At 37.7% G+C, this 22293-nt stretch overlaps 1 protein-coding gene across 1 annotated transcript; it reads left to right on the top strand.

Annotated features, from left to right (window-relative positions):
- The first annotated feature begins 2238 nt into the window (after positions 1–2238).
- tgm2b (transglutaminase 2b) lies at positions 2239–15108 on the top strand. Its single transcript, XM_060868003.1, has 13 exons — positions 2239–2357; positions 5017–5196; positions 6900–7118; positions 7343–7461; positions 8156–8284; positions 8397–8577; positions 8767–8902; positions 9626–9729; positions 10131–10370; positions 10677–10952; positions 11052–11212; positions 12149–12285; positions 13175–15108. The coding sequence occupies exons 1-13, from the start codon at positions 2354–2356 to the stop codon at positions 13323–13325; spliced, it is 2037 nt and encodes a 678-aa protein (XP_060723986.1). The 5' UTR covers positions 2239–2353; the 3' UTR covers positions 13326–15108.
- Positions 15109–22293: the final 7185 nt, after the last annotated feature.

Here is a 22293-nt window from a genome sequence, read left to right as displayed (position 1 = left end):
GGGGGGCACGGTTGCTCAGGCTCGCTTCCTCATGGCCACTAGCTCGGCTTTGGGCCTGCCTGCTGCTGGAGGCTGGTTTCCATTAGTTGCTTAATAATCTGCTTCGTTGTGGTTGAGGTGAGCATTGTGCCTGGTGCTTGGTTTATGCCCTCATTTTCCACCAGTTGTCACACTTAAATGTGTGAGGATGAACAGAAACACACCAAAGATCAGCAGAGGTAGAGTAAAGTACAGGTTTATTGAAATGCAAAATAAGTTGAATGTGTGATTAAAGGGGCTATTTAACTGTATGTATATATATATATATATATATATATATATATATATATATATATATATATATATATATATATATATATATATATATATACATACTGCTCTGTTGTTTCATCAGGTTTTATTCTCAGAAGTATAACTTAGGGTTAAACTTAGGACTTGAAGGAAATGAAGCACAATAAATACCTTGGAATCCAACAAATTGGTGATGCACACCATACAACTATTTGTCTTCCAAGGGAGAGGAGGTTAAATGTCAATGAGCTAGAAAACCAAGCCAGAACTAACATGCCTGACATGGCAGACATTGAGCAATGCTAGAGAGGGTGGGGCAGATGAAAGGGCCAGGACTTGGAGTGGGGGGATGGTTGTGGGGTTATGGGTAACTAATGGATCTTTCTAACTCTAACTAATGGAGTTTCAAATATAAATATACTATAAATATTATACAATCAGTAATAATGAACTACAGTAACAAGTCAAAGAAGTCAAAGCTATTATATTATATTATATTATATTATATTATATTATATTATATTATATTATATTATATTATATTATATTATATTATTCATTCTCATTCATCTTCTACCGCTTATCCGAACTACCTCGGGTCACGGGGAGCCTGTGCCTATCTCAGGTGTCATCGGGCATCAAGGCAGGATACACCCTGGACGGAGTGCCAACCCATCGCAGGGCACACTCACACACACTCATTCACTCACGCACTCACACACTACGGACAATTTTCCAGAGATGCCAATCAACCTACCATGCATGTCTTTGGACCGGGCGAGGAAACCGGAGTACCCGGAGGAAACCCTCGAGGCACTCGGAGAACATGCAAACTCCACACACACAAGGTGGAGGTGGGACTCGAACCCCGACGGTGTGAGGCGAACGTGCTAACCACTAAGCCACCGTGCCCCCCATATTATATTATATTATATTATATTATATTATATTATATTATATTATATTATATTATATTATATTATATTATATTACATAAGATATAAGAACCCAATGGAGGCACAAGGTAAACATACTAATCACTTATCCAAAAAGCCACATTTTCTGCTGTTTCAGTTGTAGAAAGACAAAGTGTGCCATCAGAGAACAAGGTTTTATCTACTCATGATAATTCAAACACGGTTCCATCAGGATGGCCCTTGTTAAAAACTATGCACACACTGCTAAACAAATCTGTGAGTGAGTGGTTTATAGAACACCATGTTGCAATTTATTTAATTGCTTCAATTTATTTTAATGTGGCATTCAGGAGTTCTGTGGAACACAGAAACTTATCTGTAATAACTGGACCAAATAACACAAACACATAACAACTAAACATCAATTTCCTGGAAGGATTTTCATCAGACAAATGGCCCAGTATTACTTCACACATAAGTTATGGCTTGAATGAGAATGTTGTGGGGACTAAAGCTGTGAAGGTAATGAAGGTTCTACTCTTTGAATGTATGTAGTACATATAATATAATATAATATAATATAATATAATATAATATAATATAATATAATATAATATAATATTACAAAATTAAATGAGTATTACAAGGTTCTAATCAATGGCATAACTATTTATTAAGTATTTTAATTTCCAGTAGAACCAAACTGGGTACCATAGAACCCTTAAAAGTTTAGGGTTCTATGGTACCTAAATGGGTTCCACTGGGAAACCCAAATGGGGTTCTAAATGTTCCCAATCCTCTGAGTGGTGATAGCCATCACAGTTCTCCCCAGAAGATTGACTGATTCACTATCAGTAAAAGTTCCCAAAAGAACCCTTAACTATACAGAGAATACTTTTGTTTTTCACCTTGTTTTAATGGAAAAGAACATAACAGATTTATTTATTATGGGATGCATTGTCTTAAATATATAGCTGGCAGCCAAGAATTTCCCAAGAATTGTGTGTGTGTGTGTTGGGGTGGGGGGTGGGGTCACGCAGGGATTAAGGTGCCGCCCAGTAAATCGCGCATAAAGCAGCGCACATTGCAGCACTGACAGAGAACCGCAGCGTCCAGCCGCACATTCACACCGGAGACACGCAAACATGGGTGAGTTTACAAACTTTTCCAAAGTAAGATTTAAAAGAATTTTTACAGACTATACCGCACCATGCAACTAATTAGACTCTGCTTGTTCTCAATCAGTGAACGTTTAAATCCATTTTATTAGTCATTTCTTAAAATAAAAAATATTTCATGAGCTTTATTTTTAAAGCAAAAATGCTCCAAGTCGCTAAAGTGCTGCTTTTCCTGCTTAAAGACACAAATTAACCAAGTAATTATCTGTCGGGCGTATTGGGGAGATTCATATCCAGGTCCTGCACAACTACATTTGGGCTCCCAAGTCTTTGTGATACAAAGGCATTTCGGATAGTTCCCCAGAGAGCATGATGCTTTTAATAGAAACAATGCAAATAATGCTCTGAGTAGAGCACACCATGCCTAATCCGAACAGTTTGATGTCTGTCAAAATTAAGCTGTTAAAAATTATCCAAATATAAAATAGTTTCCAAAAGCTGACACCAGAAATAAATTTGTGACTTGCATTCTGGCAATAAACATATGATAATCTAAATAATAAACCTCATCTCTAGTGTAGATTCATGTAACCTTGGTAGGAGAAAGTGCTTTCAAGTGATGTTTGTGAAGTGAAGTGAGGGGGTGATTGAACAATATTGTTCATTGAGTGACCATTAATAGGAGTCTAATGAAAGCACCAGTGCTGGATATTATAGATGTTACATGGTTTAAATGTAAAATATGTACCACTATTACACATAACTGGCTTCATGTGTTTTTTTTTCCATATAAAAGACGAATGAAAAGCATTAATTTCACCCTAAATTAAACACGGCATGTTAAACAACAGATAATAAAAGTTGAGAGGATTTTTTTCAGTGATGTGCTGCTACAGTGCAAAAAAAAAAAACAAACAAAAAAAAAAACGCACAGCAAAGTGCTTCAGTATGATAATTAATATTAAATCTTATCCACCACATGACTAAATTAAGCTCTGCAGCTGACTGCTTTTGTAATGTGTCATAATTAGAGATTATGTTGTTGCCAACGCTAAAAAAAGCTTGACATATTTATGACGTGGGCAGTGGGAGTAAATTGTATGGCCATTCAGAGACCCTTTTTGTATTGATACTCGGCAATTAGCACCAAGCTAAACCCAAATGGAAAACGACAGTGCTGTTTTTAAGAACTTTTTCAAAAACAGAAAAGCATGGCTGTTAAATGTGATGTTCTTTTTCTAGGACTTATGCTTATTTCCTAGGAATTAAACAAATCATTATCCAAATATCCCATTAAGTATCACAATCATCACTGAAACACTTAAGTGATGTGTTTGTGTGTGTTTGTGTGTGTGTGTGTGTGTGTGTGTGTGTGTGTATGTGTGTATGTGTGTGTGTGTATGTGTGTGTGCATGAATGCCTGCACAAAGGAAAGTGTTGCCTTTGGCTAGGTGACAATAATACACCTTCTTCACCTCACGTTTGTTTACATTGACTTACTGTTTGGACTCTATCTATTGATGTAAACCAAGATAATGAGTGACTGCTGCTGATATTCACACACACACACACACACACACACACACACACACACACACACACACACACACGCGCGTGCACACACACACACATACACACAAACACAAATCTCTATTACAACCAATTTAACAACGTTTAACAATATTGAAAGAATATAACTTTTCATATGTATACAGCATCAAACAACACTATGTCTTCCTACGTTCATGCTTGATTGGCTTAAAGACATCCAGATGTGAATTCTAGTAAGGCAATTTTACTACTTCATAGCCTAAAGATGGAAGACAATGTGTACACAAGACATTAATGAGCTTAACTATTCTTGGAATGTCTATGTGCATACTGCTTCCTTTAGAACACCCATAATGAGCTTGAAAGGCTGGAGCAAATGTTTTCTATTATTTGATGAATCTTTAGACAAATATTTTGTATTTTTTTGTTTGATTTTTTTTTTCAAATAAATAGCAAATATATTAATTTAAAGAACAACTGCAGACATACTTTTTTTTTGTCTGAATTTATGTGAATATATTTTCACTAGAGTCATTGGAACAAAAAATGGAAATCAGGAAACAGGAAAAGGAAAGTCTCATGTGACTCAATTGTCTTTTCACTTCTCTATTCCCTCGAGAGAGGGAAATAAATGAATAATACAGTAAACCACCCAGTACTCTTTCTATCATTTCTCTGTGCACTATGTGAGATAGGATTGGGATGTGGTAGCCTAGTGGTTAAGGTGTTGGGCTACCAATCAGAAGGTTGTGAGTTCGATTCCTATGTCCACCAAGCTGCCACTGCTGGGGCCCTGAGCAAGGCCCTTAACCCTCAATTGCTCAGTTGTATAAAAAAAGAGATAAAATGTAAGTCGCTCTGGATAAGGGCGTCTGCTAAATGTGGTAAATGTAAACCACAGGTGAAGAAACTGAAGTGTTACAAATGACCTGCACACTATCAGAACAACAGTCTGACAATCTCCTGTTTGTATTTGTTGAGCATAATGTGTGTTCTGCATATACTGTGGCTTCAGCACACATTCTCAATGATTTTTTGATATATTGCAGTGGTTTACTAAGTTCACATTCCTGGCCCCAGACTTGTATTTTTCACCTCACTTGTCATAAATTTTTCCTTGTTCATCTCCAACTCCTCAGCTCTTGATATTGGCACTTGGGATCTTGCATGTGACTTCAATAACACAAGTCATCGCACAGAACTGAATGGCACAGATCGACTGATAGTGAGGAGAGGACAGCCATTCACCATCAACCTCAACCTTCGTTCCGGCTCCTACGAGCCTGGAGTCCATCAGCTCCACATCATAGCAGAGACAGGTAATATTATCTAAATGCTGCTAGACCAGTGAGTGGGATTTTATCATGTGGGTGGTTTGTTAACACTACTGCAAGGAGATGTAATGTTTGCTCCAAGCACAGTTATGACATGTTACCTTGTTTAAATCAAATACAAAACAGAGACCAAATAAGGCCAGCGTGTAAAACTAATGTTCAAACATTACCTTTGGCCCAAGCTCCACTTCAGATAAATACTGCAAGTTGAATGTTGTTCAGGCGATAGAAAGTTTTGTATCTATATGCAACTTTTTAATTACTACCAAAGTCTGATATTAACTATAATATATAATGCATTAATTCATTTACAAAGAGATTTTTATGAAGACTAAATTATAAAGACATTTTACCCCTGTAGTGGGCTTACAAAGTTTAATTCTAATCAAGCAGAACCCCACTTTGATCCAACTTTACTCATTTGGTCTCAGTCTTCAAACAACTTCAAAAGTGAAATTAGGTTTGCCTCCTGCAGGGATGGAATGAAAACCTGCTGCAACTTTGGCTCTTTGTGGATATGATAGCCCTGATGTAACCTATTTTACAGCATTTTACTTTGTGTCGAATATAGTAACCAGAGTTTACCAAATCCAGCTCTGTGTTCTTTGCTTTAAAAAATAGTGTGTTCAACTACACAATGAATTAGCATCTCCAGTAAACTCGAACTATGCTGAATTCCACCCTTTCAGCTTTCCAAGAGCTGTGCTCTAAGATAATAAAGATACCTTCATTTTACTAGTGTAAAGAAAAAACAAAAATTCATACATGTAAATCCTGGTTTCTGTAAAGTCGAATGACCAAGAGTGCTTGTTATAAATTTATTATAATATATATAGCCTGAACTTTATAACAATCAGACTGAAACCTCCAGTGAACTCTGTTAAGCCATGGAAACACTTAACAGTTGAAGCACAGGAAGCAAATGGAAAGCAAATGCTCAGTGATTACCACATTATCAAAAAAGAGCCATGTGTACAGTTAAGACATGTTTAGATCCATGCAAAAATATGGTTCTCTTTTTCCACCAGTTAGTTTGGATGTATTCACTGGAACTGACTATTATGCCTAAGTCTAGCTTTGTTACACCTGATTGGATGTTTGATTTCTTATGTGTTTTGTGTAATGAGTAACCACAAAGAATTAATTACTAGGTCTTTAACTTTTTTCCTTATCCTGAAATTTTGTATTTCACTAATTTATGTTTAACTATATAGACTTCATTCCTCACAAGTTATAACAGCCTCATAACATTACATGAAATAAATGCCCCATGTGCATATACAAAAGAAGAAGAAATGCGCTTCTGCTTGAACAGTTAAAAGGAACAATTTCCTGGAACGTTTCCCACTTTTCCGGTCTGTGTGTTGATTAGACTTCTTCTAAGGTCACACATCCTGAGTTCCCAAAGAGTCCCTGGCTCTTGTTCCTACTGTATGCATTTATTTTAACAGTTACACATTTCCTGCTTATGGCATATGTTATTGGAATTATGGGGATTTTTTCAAATCTATCCTTATTTTAGTGAAAGATTCTTTAAAAATGAGAACTGTTCTGTGACCATTACTGATTATAAATGCTTCTGATGGCTACAAAATATGCTGTTTTATTTTTTTGTTAGTTTTGTGAGTTCATGATAATGTTGATCTTCATGTCAATGTTTATACATTTCCTTATATAAATGTCTAAAGGACCTGATCCTGTGGAGCAGTATGGTACCAAGGCTGTTTTTGGTCTGAGTGATAATATTGATGATGCAAAATGGAGTGCTGCAGTAACCAGTCCCCCTGGGGAGATTGTCTCCTTGTCAATCTGTTCCGCCCCCGATGCACCAATTGGCCCCTACTCTGTGACTCTGGATGGCAGGATTCAGTTTGAACTGATACTACTATTCAACCCCTGGTGCTCACGTGAGTGAAAATTTAGCGCAACATAAGCCATATTTGTTAGCCTTCTGTATAAACATCAAGCAATAGCTGCATCAATTTATTTTTATCCTCCAAACGCACACCACATACAAACCCTTAAGCACACATAATAACATATTAACATTGATGTTCAGAGTCTATTAACACTAGCTGATGCTCCCACCAGGCTTTTGATGGTTGGTTTGTTTGGGTTATTTACTGAACAGGTGATATGGTGTACATGGAAAGTGAGGAGAATCTGGAAGAATATGTTTTGGCTCAGGATGGGATCATCTACAGGGGTGATGCCAAATATCCTATCCCTTCACCTTGGTACTTTGGCCAGGTGCTGAAATCTCTCTCTCTCTCTCTCTCTCTCTCTCTCTCTCTCTCTCTCTCTCGCTCTCTCATGCACGCACACACACAAACACAGACACAAACAGCAAGCAAGTTATCTATCTCCTCCTTCTGTTGGATGTAAGCCAAACATAACTCTTCTTAATTATTCTTTGAAGTAGATGGCATACACCCTAAAAAGTGAGATGATGTAGAGGCTGAAAAAATGCAGATAAAGCACATGTTGGTACAGGAATGTTTTAGGGAAGCCAACATTGATAAGAGAAATAATTAGTAATAATTAGTTTGGAAGTGTGTGTGTGTGTGTGTGTGTGTGTGTGTGTGTGTTTGTGTGTGTGTGTGTATGAGACCTTGACCAGAATGAATTGCTGAAAAGGCACAGTAGATAAAATTTAGGTTAGAATGTATGGCCAGTGTATTACAAAAGCACACACATGTATAATTTTTTTTATTTTAGATTGTGTTGGCTACCACTGATGTGTTAGGATGGTATTGGCTACCATATGCCACCAGCTCTATGCAAATTGATTAATCTCTGCTCTGCTTGATTAAAACCCCATGGGATTTCTAAAATTACACAAACAGATCAGATAGATGTTGGCACTGTTTTTACATTGCTATTGCTGTAACAAACCTTACTAAGTAGGGTAATAATATTGCATTGTTTATGCTTTGACTCTTAGTTTGAAGAAGGCATTCTGGATGCATGTCTAAGAATTCTGGATGTGAACCCTAAATGCCAGAGAAACCCTGGGAAAGATTGTTCTGGCCGCAGAAACCCTATTTATGTCACTCGAGTGCTTAGTGCTATGGTGAGAATTACATTTCTACAAACTTTGCTCATTATGTTCTGTACTCATTTGAATAACCTTTGATGTCATTATACAATGCCAATATGCCACACACATGAATAAACACTTGCAGGTGAACAGTAATGACAGAGATAATGGGGTCCTGGAAGGCTGCTGGAAACAAACATTTGAAGGTGGAATCAGTCCCATGTCATGGAGAGGAAGCGTGGAGATTCTTAAGACTTGGAATTCCACTTCTTGCTTGCCTGTTCGCTATGGCCAGTGCTGGGTGTTTGCTGCTGTTGCATGCACTGGTAAGAAAATGACTGTTGCCCCCACATTTTTCGCAGTTAGACAAGCCTGAGAATGGAATGTGCATTACAGCATAGCTTTATGGGAAAATAATGAAAAAGGTGTCAATAATAGTATAATAATTGCAGTCGTATTGGATTTCACTCTCCGCGTGAATAAATAAGCCAAGTGTCTTGGCCATTTGTCCTCAGTGTCTCGAGCATTGGGTATCCCCTGCAGAGTGGTGACTAACTACCTCTCAGCTCATGACACCAACAGCAACCTGGTGATTGAACGCTATGTGGATGAAAAAGGCAAGCTGCTGAACACCACCAGAGACATGATCTGGTAATAATAATTTCTGCTTCTTTAATATTTAACCCCACAGAATTTATGTCAGCATCGCAATGATTACATACTGTACATGCAGTGTTAACCTGATGTTTTTGAGGTTTTCTTTTACTGTATTATTGTTGCTGATTTTGTTCTTAACAGTGCTGGTGTCCCTATAGCCACATAATAGCTTGAAGTTTACACTTAATTTACATTGAAACTGGAGCCAGTGTAACTGTTGGAGTATGGGTGTAACATGTGCTCAGTAGAAGTAAAGTTTTCTCAATTTTAATTCATATTGCCAAAGATTAATTATTTGTGTGGGCTTTAGGACTATTTACAGGCCAAATAAATGCAAATGTGTATGCTTGTGAATAGTTCTTTTTATATGACTAAGCCTGTTTATATGAATAAACTTCTTCCTTTGAATTACTCACCCACATGATATTTAGGCACAAGCCTACCTATTGAGAAAGCCTTGACTTTTGGGCAGCTGTGTTTAGGCAGCTATTTTCAGAAAAGGGAGGTATATTTAATGAAGAGATTCTCCTATTTGTGCTGGATTTTAAATGTTTTTGAAAAACATTCAGCTGTAAATCTGTAAATAAAGTGTAACTGTAAAACTCAGTTACACTCAATAATAATATGTTTTCATACATTAGGTAATTTTTTTGGGATTATAAGTTGGTCTGGAAAATTGTCTCTGTTAAATGACTACAACCGAGTTTTTTCTTGCAGGAATTACCACTGCTGGGTGGAAAGCTGGATGGCTCGTCCAGATCTGAAAGCAGGCTTTGATGGCTGGCAGGCTAGTGACCCCACGCCCCAGGAGAAGAGCGAGGGTATGGACGCTATTTCCAGTTCACACACGCACACACGGACACACACACACACACACACACACACACACACACGCACACACACACACACACCAACATGTCTAGTGTCCACTGTACAAGCCTGTAGGGGCAGTGATATGATCTGGGGTTGCTTTGGTTAGGTTCACCGTTATATGCTCAAGTAGGTCAGTTTACATTATACTGAATGATGTTCTTTTTAATTGATTTTTTTCGACCACAGAGGCCATCCAAACCTTAATCCAAATGAAAATCTTTGGCATGTGCTGGAGAAGACTTTACAAAGCCATCCCACCATCAATACAAGATACAATACATTGTATTCCGTTGTTAAAATTGAGTAAAATCCCTTTCTTTCTTTCTTTCTTTCTTTCTTTCTCTTTTAGGGGTATTCTGCTGTGGGCCAGTCCCACTGAAAGCCATAAAGGAGGGAGAAATCCTGTGCAAGTATGATGCTCTGTTTGTGTTCTCGGAGGTAAATGCAGATGTGGAGACCTTCCTGAAATACCAAGACGGCAGCACAAGAAAGATCATCAGTTCTACTGAGGTTGGCCAGAAAATCAGCACTAAGAGTGTTGGAAGTGACAAACGAGAGGACATTACACACCTTTACAAGTACCCAGAAGGTAATGTATATTCACCTTTATCGATCAATGTGCAATCAGTTAGCCAAAAAAAAAAAAAAAACTTAAATTAATGAAGTTTCTCTGATTGTTTTAACTTTGTATTATTAGGGTGTGAAAGATACAAAGTGCAGAATATTACATTTCCAAAACTGTTAGAAGAAAACATACGTCAAGGGGTTTTTGAATAGATAATGCTTTCCTGAGCTGTTACTTTCTGACAGAGAAACACACCAAACCAAGGGAACCTTAGGGTTCTAGAGTTATTTTTACTGTAATTTGACCTGCTTTAATATTCTCCTGACACAGGCACAGCTGAAGAACGAGAGGCATTTAAAAAAGCCAACCATCAAAACAAACTCCTGAAACAGACAGACAACTCTGGCCTACATGTCACCATCAAGGTCAGCACAGAGATGAGGAAGGGCTGTGACTTTGATGTCTATGCCTTAGTTTCCAACCATACATCTGCATTAAAGAAGTGTCGTCTGGTGTTTGCTTCCCGTGCCATGTCTTATGATGGAGCTATAGGAGAGGAATGTGGCTTTAAAGATCTGCTCAATGTTGAGTTACAACCCGGAGGAGGTGTGTGTCTGTGTGGATAGATGATACATGTGTGTGGTGTGGTAGTGGTTTGGCACTGTATGTAATTGATATGTGTGTACATGTTTGTGTGTTTCCTAGAGCGTAAGGTCCCAATGAGGCTGAACTACAACAAATACTGCAATGCCATTACCCAGGACAACCTGATCCGCCTGGGTGCTCTACTGATTGACTACAGCACCAAAGAAGGCATTCTGGCTATGCGCACTATTGTCCTTGATAACCCAGAGGTCAAGATAAAGGTACAGGCATGCTGCCATGACTACTTCTCACGAAAGAAAAACAAGAGGCTGGTTACAGCTGCTGTAACACACATGATATTACCACATTAAATCTAAATATAAAATACAATGTTTGTCATGCAGTATTAAATTGCATTTGTTGACAAAACGCTTTGGTATAAGAGAAATAAAACACTACTTAAAACTTGCCAAAATGCAAAAATCAGAATACAAACCTCCTCAGGAAGTGCAAGATTATACAGTATGTAACATACACAAATAGAAAAAATAAATCTAACAAGCGACAAAATAGGACTAAAACAACACTTGGTGTGCTGTTACAAAAATGATCAATGACAATGTTTCTTGACACCATGTGAAGTGGTGAGGTTTTGCTTTATTATTTTCATTACAACACCACAGGATTTTTATGATATAACCATGTATAGTTACATTTAATGTTGTGGAACATTTTTGACACAATGTATTTTCAGTAAGCACTTATGTTATAGGGGTGTAAACAGTTGTTCCATAACCAAGTTCTCTGTCTTTTCCTTTATCTTAAAGTATTTTAAACAATTTTTTTGTTTGCAAAAAGAGAAAAAAAAGTATGTTGTCCTGAAGACTTGCCTCTGGTAAAAAAAAAAAGTTGATGCCAGAGATTCGTTCCCATAAATGTTTCATAAACCTCTCCAAAAAACCTCAACAAAGTTTGCCTTCATTGAACAACAACACAAGATTTAATGTTTGTTATTGGAGTTGGATTATGTTGAGTGGTCCATGTCCATGTAAATGAGCTCTTAATGTAGCAATATAAATGTATTAGAAAGAGCACATTATTATTTTAAACTTGTGGTTATATGGCAATAATAAGCTTTAGGAATTCACCATAGTAGAGTATAATGACTCAGTGGCACCCTATTTATTATTTATTATGTGTATGACATTGTGCCTTAGATCCTGGGAGAACCCAAAGAGAATCGTCAGCTGGCTGCAGAGCTCACAGTACAGAACACACTGCCAGAGCCTTTAAATGCATGCTGCTTCAGTATTGAGGGAGCCAACCTAACTGGAGGCAAGACTATCACTGAGAGGTGTGTTACATTAAACAGACATTGTCTATGTTAATGACTTTGTGTATGTGCATGGATCATTTCACACAAGCTGCAGTCTGAAGTATTAAAACAAGCAACACAATAATCCAATGGTTTATTAACCTTGGCATTTTTTCCATAAACAGACTAGAAATAATTACTCAGACTACACTGCATATAAAAACATGCAAATTTACTTAAAACACTTTAAATACAGTATAAACCTGCATATAAAACTATAATAATTGGCCACAGTGTTACCACACTTGGTTTTAATAAATCACGGCTGGCTGCTGATCCAAACAGCCAACATTACAGATTTATCTCTTAGACCATACTCATGTGAGGTTTGTTTGCCAATACAAAACTCTGGCCTAGAAAAATGCATTCTGTAATCGCTTAAATGTTTGATTTACAGCTGATCTACTAATCTTGTTCGGAGATGGATAACGTCAGATAATAAAAAGAGACAAGACAAATCTTTGCACTGAAACACAGTGCAGCTGAAATGTGATAAGAAAAATGATGTGCATAATACATTTCAAACAAAATAGCTAAATACTGCAAGGTTCAGAAATATAAACATATACTGACTGGATCAAGAAACTGCTGCAGTACAAAGAATGAAAATTTTGATTATACAATGTAAAAATAATGTAAGGAAATTAACACTAGACTATTGTTTCTGTTTTGTAAACAGTTCCATACTGCTCACATACTAAAATCCATGACTAATATCTATCAATTTCTGTATATATATATATATATATATATACATACACACATATATATTTTCATTTTTACCCTTTTCCTTTCCTAAAGCTAAACAGGATATTATTTTGCAGGTATGACCATGATAACTAACTCATTTTTTATATATATTTTTCAGTCTTTCAACCAATATTGAACCTGGACAAGAAGCAAAAGTCAAAATCTACTTCACTCCAAACCATTATGGCTTGCGCAAACTGCTGGTGGATTTTAACAGCGACAAACTTGGTCCTGTAAAAGGGTTCAGGAATGTTATTATCGGCAAATAAAGGCTCTCGATCACTCCAATGCTTGCTTCAGTGAAAGCCAAATGAAAATGACACATATTGAAGATTGAGAAGGTTACAATCCTAATGTGTCATTTCTGGGCTTTATAGAACATTATAGTTAGCTGTATCTAGCCAAGAAAGATTTTCATTTTAACCAGCATTTAAATCTCAAACTAGCTTTGTATTGAATTAAATGAGACAGTCTTTTAAATTGTTATATGATTTTTCCATATGCAAATCACTGCTACAGATAGTTAATATGTAACCAAAGCTTTTAGTTGCTTATGTTCTTAAACAAGTGGACAATCTAAATAGTTTGCAGTATAAAGCCAGTTGAACACTGAAAGCTAATTCTCTTTTTCAGTCACTGTCTCATTGTGATGTCAGTGTAACTATATGGCCTATATATCTTTTATAGGAGATTTTTATATGTCTGCTCTGCAATGATTCTATAAACATGTTGCTATCATATAACTGAGTGCCTTAGTCTACAGCTTTAAATCTAGCATTTTGCTTTTGAAGCTCTCTTTTTGTTCCTGACTGTGAAAATGGGCAGGTTTATATAACGAGGCCAAGTGCTAAAATGTGACAGTCAGACAGTTTATACAAAAGATAATATTCTATATTTTTCAATAAAGATGCTTTAATCTCAGTTAAACTGCAGCTTATATAGTATAGTTTAATGCTTGTATTTTTCTCCATTAAAGACTTAAATCAATGAGAAATGTGCTTTTAATCACAGTTTATTAAATTACATCTTAAACACGAACACAAAACTTGTTTTAAAATTTATTTTTCAAACATTCCACCATTAAGACACCAGCATACCTCCCCTATTTATCATTCATCAGCTGTTTTTCAGACAAAACTAAAACTGATTGTGTCAAAAGTAAATACTTGCCAACAGGGATGAAATGTTCTTCATTAATTCAAGTATTATTCAAATGTTACTTCTCTACTCTTATCTAATTACATTACCAAGAGGAAAAAAACCATACTTTTTACTCCATACGTTTTTATGTAGACCTTTAACGTATGCTTAATGAATTTATGAAACTCTTTTGAAAGGTTTCTTACTGTCAGCAAGCATCCAATTCCAGTTCATCAGTATAAAACGTACCTCAAGAACAATGTCAGTTGTCGATGTCCATGACCTTTTTATGCTTCACAGTATAGTTAGTGCTTTAACTATCAATGCGTATTTAGAGGTGGATAAGCCACTGGACTGTAGTGTAGAACTTTGATGAGTGTTCCTGTCCCTACCACAGTCAAATGTGTCAGCACTCTGCAGTAACGAAAAACTTGTATACAATGTGAAATCTCCTTTGCCTCACAGAATTCTATTTAATTAAAAAGAGTTTTGCAAATTAACTGACCATATTATCTAAGTTAATCTGTTTTCTTAGCTAATGTGAGGTTTGACTAGCATTAATTCCAATGTAATTGAAAAGCTGAAAGTCAAATTCTTGCTAATGGTAAATATTGCAAACTTGCAGAGATTCACTGATGGTTTAGTTGTTTTAGAGTCATCAGCTAAACACTAGTTGTTGTTTTAACGTTGTTTAATTTCAATTTAATGCATTTTTTTGGCTGCATACTATCACTTATAATCAATTAAGATTGTCAAATATTATCTATACTTTAGTTTAAGTATACTTTCTCAATGTAGTCACTTGGTGTACTGTAATTATCTACACATCATATGGTGTAATTATTATCTACTTATTTTCAAATGATTGTAAATGTAATGATGCAATTCAAAAATAAAACATTATCTCTTGAACATTTTTGTTGTCCCTAAAACCTAATACCATACCAAATGTCTTAAAACTGACATTTTGTGAAGAAATTCTATACAACGTTTGTCTCATTGTAGACTGTGTGTCCAAGAAAACAGACAACAGAGCAAGAGAGATTAGTTTTACAATTGAACTGAAAGGGATTTCATTTCAACCTTCATTTGGCTTTTTTCCAATTTATTTTTTATAATTTTATATTATTTTTTTATTATTTACATTTTTTTAATTAGGATGGACCAACATTTAGATCTTCACCTTTTGGGTATTGACAAAGATTGTAGGTGCATTGTAAATTTTAATTTAATTTGGAGGTGACAATACTGACTGTCGTGATGTTGGACAAAAGGCGAGTGAGGATCCAAGTGCAGTTTTAGACTTTTACTAAACCAAGACAAGAAACAGGCAAACCAGAGCAGAATACAGAGCAGACAGGAGACCGGAGCATCCACAACATACATACAAGCACAATGCAATAACGACCAACAACAGGGAGGTGAACAAACAGGGTATAAATAACAGACAAGAACCAATCACAGAGCAGAACTAATTAGAGACAAAGACAACACACCTGAAGGAGAGAAGGAGTACAATTAATGTCCATGGAAACCAAAGAGTGGGCGGAGCAAACAATTAACAACCGGGAAAGACAGCAGACAGAAACACAGACAGACTCATTACAGAGCCCCCCCCCAGGAGTGGATTCCAGACACTCCAACGCAGAACCGGAGGGTAGTGGAGCAGAGGCGGAACAGGGGGCGGGAAGGCGGGCCAGGTCCATGTGGCGGCAGAGGGCAGGGCAGAGCCGGCAGAGCTGGAGGCCAGGGCGGAGCCGGCAGAGCAGGAGGCCAGGGCGGAGCCGGCAGAGCAGGGTGGTGCTGCAGGCAGAGCCAGCGACCAGAGCAGGACTGGAGACCAGGGTGGCGCTGCAGGCAGAGCCAGCGACCAGAGCAGGACTGGAGACCAGGGTGGCGCCGCAGGCAGAGCCAGCGACCAGAGCAGAGTTGGCGGCCAGGGTGGTGCTGGAGGCGCTTTGAACCTATAAGGATGGACAGGAGGGGGAGAGACTGACAGACAGGGAGACAAAACTGGGGACTGATAGAGCAGATAGGCAGAGCCATTCGGTATCAAGCCCTTCAGGCAGGACAGAGAGTCTACAGGGCTTGGGCGCAACCATACTCGCTGGTTCCGTCGACCTGGTCGGTTCAGCTGGTTCTGTCGACCTGGTAGGCCCGGCTAGTTCTGTTGACCCGGTCGGTTCCGTTGACCCGGTCGGTCCGGCCGGTTCTGTTGACCCGGTCGGTCCCATCGACCCGGTCGGTTCGGCTGGTTCTGTCGACTTGGTTGGCCCAGCTGGTTCTGTTGACCCGGTCGGTTCCGTTGACCCGGTCAGTCCGGCTGGCTCGGTTGACCCGGTCGGTTCCGTCGACCCAGTCGGTCCGGCTGGTTCCGTCGACCCGGTCGGCTCCGGTGTCTCAGCGGGTTCGGGTGCTTCAGCGGGTTCGGGCGCTTCAGGTGCCTTAGGTGCTCCAGCCGGTGCCATAGGGATGCCGGCCACCCGAACCGGCACCATCGGGGTGTCTGCCAGCTTGGCGATCAGCCGGTTCCCACGGGCCTCGCCTGAGCTTTCCGGTCTGGCACCCATGTGGACGGGTTCGGTCACCGGCGTACACAGGCCTGGGTCGGGCCGAGGTACTGTAGGGGCTTCGGGCGTCCGTGGCTGGCCTGGCTCCGTAGCCCACGGACCCCGATGCTTACTGCCCCCCCCGAAAAAATATTTAGGGCCGGTGTCCGTCTCTGTCCTGTGCACGGCTAGGGAGGACCCGCCCAGGAGCAACGCTACGTTGGCCAGGTCCGTGAAAGGCCCCACCTCTCGGCCCAATGGCACTAGGTGGCGCAGCCCGTCCTCATGCCCATGCCGGAACAGGTCCTTAAGGGCCCTCTCCCCAAAATCCACCTGATTGCACAGGTCCAGGAACACCTCCGTATATTCCTCAATTGGGGAATCCTCCTGACAAACAAAACAAGATTTCTGCTGGATCCATGTGGTTGGTCGTTCTGTCGTGATGTTGGACAAAGGCAAGTGAGGATCCAAGTGCAGTGTTAGACTTTTACTAAACCAAGATAAGAAACAGGCAAACAATCAGGCAAACCAACAGGCAGGCAAACCAAAGCAGAATACAGAGCAGACAGGAGACCGGCACATCCACAACATACATACAAGCACAATGCAATAACGACCAACAACAGGAAGTAAACAAACAGGGTATAAATAACAGACAAGAACCAATCACAGAGCAGAACTAATTAGAGACAAAGACAACACACCTGAAGGAGAGAAGGAGTACAATTAATGTCCATGGAAACCAAAGAGTAGGCGGAGCTAACAATTAACAACCGGGAAAGACAGCAGACAGAAACAGGACAGAAACACAGACAGACTCATTACAGTGACAAATTCTGGGATAGTGAAATGCAAAAGTCTAACAAAAAAAAAGTTCTTCAGCCAATAAACTGCGTTCAGTTAAAGATTTTTATCCAATCTATTAGATGAACTTTAGTTGCAACATCAACAACTCTTTGAGAAAGTAAGGATCAACACACGAAAAAAGTAGTATTTTAGTAACATTTCAGTAAATCTGGTAATTCACTGAGTTAAATGAAAGGATAATCAATCCATCCATTATTTCTCTAAGATTTAAATATTATTCTCTTCCTTTTGCATCCAGCCATTGCAAAGCAATAGCATTGAGGCTTGCAGGCCAAAGAGATTTTTGGATAAGCTACACGATTTCAAGTTGGAACCCTAAAATAGGCATTTAAACCTCAGTAATGCAATACCAAGTCTGCAAGTTTAGTCAAGTCTTCATTCTTTCAGCCCCTATTAGCTTTAACCCTGTTGAACCCTTTTGTCTGTCATATCAGGAGGTGAGGAAACTGTAAGATGATTGGAATTTCAATTGCTGCTTCTGAAAGCCAAGGGATCCAAAGGTTCATTTCAAATTAAACAATAGCTGAAGTATAGCCAAACTGATATCTGACTAATATAGTGGTATTGGTACAACAGAGGCAGTATAGTTCGGGAACTTATATAGCACGCTATGTTTACCTCATGAATAGTATGTACTGTCAGTTGCAGAATTATTGGCACCCTTGTGTAAAAATGTTTTATGGTTAAATGGCTTTTGATCAGATTATTTAATCCCCTGCATTAAGTGCCTCCCTACTTTTCCAACATAGTAATTTTCCTAATAAAACGCCTGATGACAGGAGAATTCAGATCAAGAAATCTGACACCTCAGATGCTCCATGGGACTTTAGACTCGTCTTAAGCTCAGGATTTAATTAGGGCTTAGGAAAGGGGACAGGGTGACATGCATGGCAACCGTTAAACATACTGCTTGGGATCACTGTTCTGCTAGAGGTCCAGCTGCAACCGAGTTGCAGATTCTTGGCTTAGTGGGAGAAGAAGTCATGTTTCCAAGGGCCTTTTGTGGAAAAACAGGCCAATAACGTCACAACTGTTCTTTTAAGTGGGGGTTAGGTTCTTTCTTTATAACCAGCCACCTGTTAACCAAAACAAAAACAAAAACAAAAAAAAACGCAAAAAACAGTGGACATGGCTATCTGTATGTTTATGCATGTAACATTTTTGTAGCCATTATGTAACCTATGAAGTTCAACACAAATTCATGTCTAATTTCTTAAATGTCTAATTTGTTTTATTTCCAAATCATCTGAATTTTGATGAATTTGTACTCTGTATCATTCCATATTTAAATGCTCTAAGTCATAAGTGACTGCTTAAGAATTCTTACACATTCAGGTGATAAAATACATTTTAAATGGGAGGAATTTCATTGTATGATTTCATGTCTGCACAAGCTCTCTGTGTTCCTCTAACTTCCTAAAAACATGTCAGTGAATGAATACTTTAAGCTTGATACAGTATGAATGTGTAGGTGTGAGAGACAAAACATCCCTACTGCCTTTTAAATCCTGTCTTATTTAGGTACAAGCTTTTAGTTTGCAGGGAGATGCTCACATTCAAGCAGAGAACCCCCTGAGGGTAGATGATTAATCACTTCTCTGGCTTTTAAACAAATCAGTCATCTTGGTTACAACATTTTTGTAATAATTTTATGTATTGCCTAAATCCTAATTTTATACCAAAGACTGCTGAACAATTAAGGTACTTTCAATAGCTTTAGGCAGTGGTGTTGTAATCATTTTAAATGTACTCAATTAGTTAAAAGACTAAATCCACAATGTCTGAGCCACCATGACTACAGGTATATATTCTGTCAGGTCAATACACCACCATGCAATCATTACTCTTTTCTCATGTATTATTTCTGTGAATTAAGTTCGAATACAATAGAAACAGCTTTTCAATTCATAAAACATGGAGAAGGGAAGGAAATGTTCAGCATTTGATTATGAAGAACACACTTTTATAGCCTTTGGAATTGAATAAACAGGAAAAGGTCACGTGCGACCTCTATAGGAGGTTTAAGGGAAGTACATGTATTCAAGGTCTTTAAATCCTCCTCCAGTATATGACACAAGCACTATGACAGAGACACAAGGACACAATGAAATGACAAAAACAGTATTGAATAACATGAACACAGCAGAGCTATTCATCTATTCTGAAAAAAAAAACCTTCTTTAAAAATATGCTTAAAATAGTATGTTGTAAAATGTGCATATTTGATTACAGTTATTTAAACTTTTAATCAGTAGGTTTTGTGAGTTTAAATACCAGAACTGCCAAGCTTGCACTTTGCGGACCTTGAGCAAGACCCTGAACCCTCAGTTGTTTATGGACACAAGTGTCAGCCAAAGAGCATATGCAAATTAGGAAAATCCTTTGTGTAATTAATGGAGAATATATCTGCTTAAAATATAGTATTGGGTGTTACATAACAGTACAATACTAACTGAATCCCACAAGCTGAATTTGCTTCATGAAAGTCTAAAAACATTTTTCAAGATGAACTGAAGGAGGCACTGAAGCTCAAGCTTTTGAAGACAGACACACACAAACACACACACACACACGCACGCACGCACGCATGCACGCACGCACGTACACACGCACACAAGTTTTGCAAGGGTATTACAGCATTACAGCATGGATTTGTTTAAATGACTTGTTTAATATTATACATAGTTTATTGTCCTTCTACATCAACACACAAATGTATTTTGAAATGTACTAAGTTTGTATGTTCATATAATACAAAACATCAAGGCAGAACAAATTCAACACTGCAAAGAATTATTTTTTCTTTTCTATAACATGAAAGCAATAAACAGTGACACACTGCCAATGCTGCAGATACTTTTGATCAACCTTTACACAAAAACTAGTCTATAAATTTGGTTGAATTTCAAGGTAAAACAGTCATTATCCAAAACTGTACTGTATGTAGCGTGCACATACAGTACATACACACACTCACCAACATTCTGAACAGGAAGCAGAGCAAAGAGGTACAGAAAAAAAGGCTACCAGCAGAATCCGGCCCTTGTACAAATCATCTAGGCCAACATGACAAAAGCAGGCATCTATAAAGGAAATGCACTGCGAAGTAAAACCTTGGCAATATAAATAATCTACGATATCGTGTAGTAAGTTATAGTACATATTGATGTCTGGTTCTGTTGGATCATGTGCCAAGAGTATTAAACAAAATTACGAGATTTATTCAATTACCTTCAAATGTGGCGAATACAAATAATAAGCAGAAAAACAGACACTAATGTTCACTGACTTCTGACTATACATCATTCATTGATTTGAACTGATTAAATGAGGCCCAATCATGTGTATATAAAAATAAAACAACTAAATAGAAATCAAATAATTTGCTCGAATCAAATGTTGCAATAACAACTTGTTTTGGTAATATTTTAGTTCCAAAGATAGCTAGTCACCATAAAACAAAGCACCAAATTTAGATAAGGTTAGTGTAAAAAAATGTACACTATTTTTTCTATTTAGCCACTGCCTTGTTTGGAGATGCACACATACAGTACATGGTAATTGGGGTGTCATCACACTATACAGTTGGATAGCAATTAAAAATTTGGCAGCTAAACTGATCCTGCGGCTGTGGTCATGTTTAGCAGCTGGACACAAATTAATATAAGTATGTCCTGTATGTCCTATGTGATTTATTCCTCTTATACTAGAAAAACTTCCTAACAATTTAATTTAATTTCTAATGCATTAGTGAATGACACTTTCAGAGAAATGATAGAAAATGCTACCACAGAAAGCTTGAACTGGCTAATCTGATTGGTCAGAAAGTATTATAGAAGGTGAATTATATATGTATAACTGGACCAGTAGCTCCACCTCTAACATAAATGGGGTTGTATTAGTGTGCTTAAAAGATATATAGAATTTTATATATCTATATAGCATAGATATAGATATCTATGCTATATAGATAGATAGATAGCATTTTAAATTTTAAGCTAATATTTTTAAATAAATTTTTAAACTTTAATTATATATATATTAATTTATTTATTTTTATCCTTATTTCTTCTTCTTCTTCTTCTTCTTATATATTTATTTCTTTTTTTTCTTTCTCTTCTGTTTGCATACGTCTGTAAAGCTGCTTTGAGACAGCGGGAATTGTTAAAAGCACTATACAAAAGAATTTAATTTGAATTTGCTTATTTTAATATGGTGTTGTTTCTATAGTAACAGCACATACACCGAGACTTGTACGGTGGATGCTTCACATATTAACAAAATAATAAAAATGTGTTTTAAACAAAGAAAGAAACATAAAAAACTATTCAGATATCTGTAGTGTACTTAGTTCTGTGTTGCCTCCAATTGTTTTGTGTTTTATATAACACCATGGCCCTGGAGGAAAGTTGTTTCAATTCACTGTGTACTATACCAGCTGTATATGGTTGAAATGACAATAAAAGCTTCTTGACTTGACTTATTGCATTTTAGCTAGTATGTTTCTACATGCGTTATTTCTATTGGGCTACTGCAAATGCAACCGATTTCAATTTTTAATGAGCACTTCTTAAATATTTTACCAGATCACTCAGCTAAATTCAGTTTCCTTGTTTTAAGACCCACCAGTGAAAAATGTGAAGTTGAAAAAAGCAAATTAATTCTTCTTATTTTAGTAAGC

This window comes from Tachysurus vachellii, chromosome 4 (assembly GCF_030014155.1).
Source record: "Tachysurus vachellii isolate PV-2020 chromosome 4, HZAU_Pvac_v1, whole genome shotgun sequence".
Classification (NCBI taxonomy): Eukaryota; Metazoa; Chordata; class Actinopteri; order Siluriformes; family Bagridae; genus Tachysurus; species Tachysurus vachellii.
This window is presented reverse-complemented; position numbering and strand designations above follow the sequence as displayed.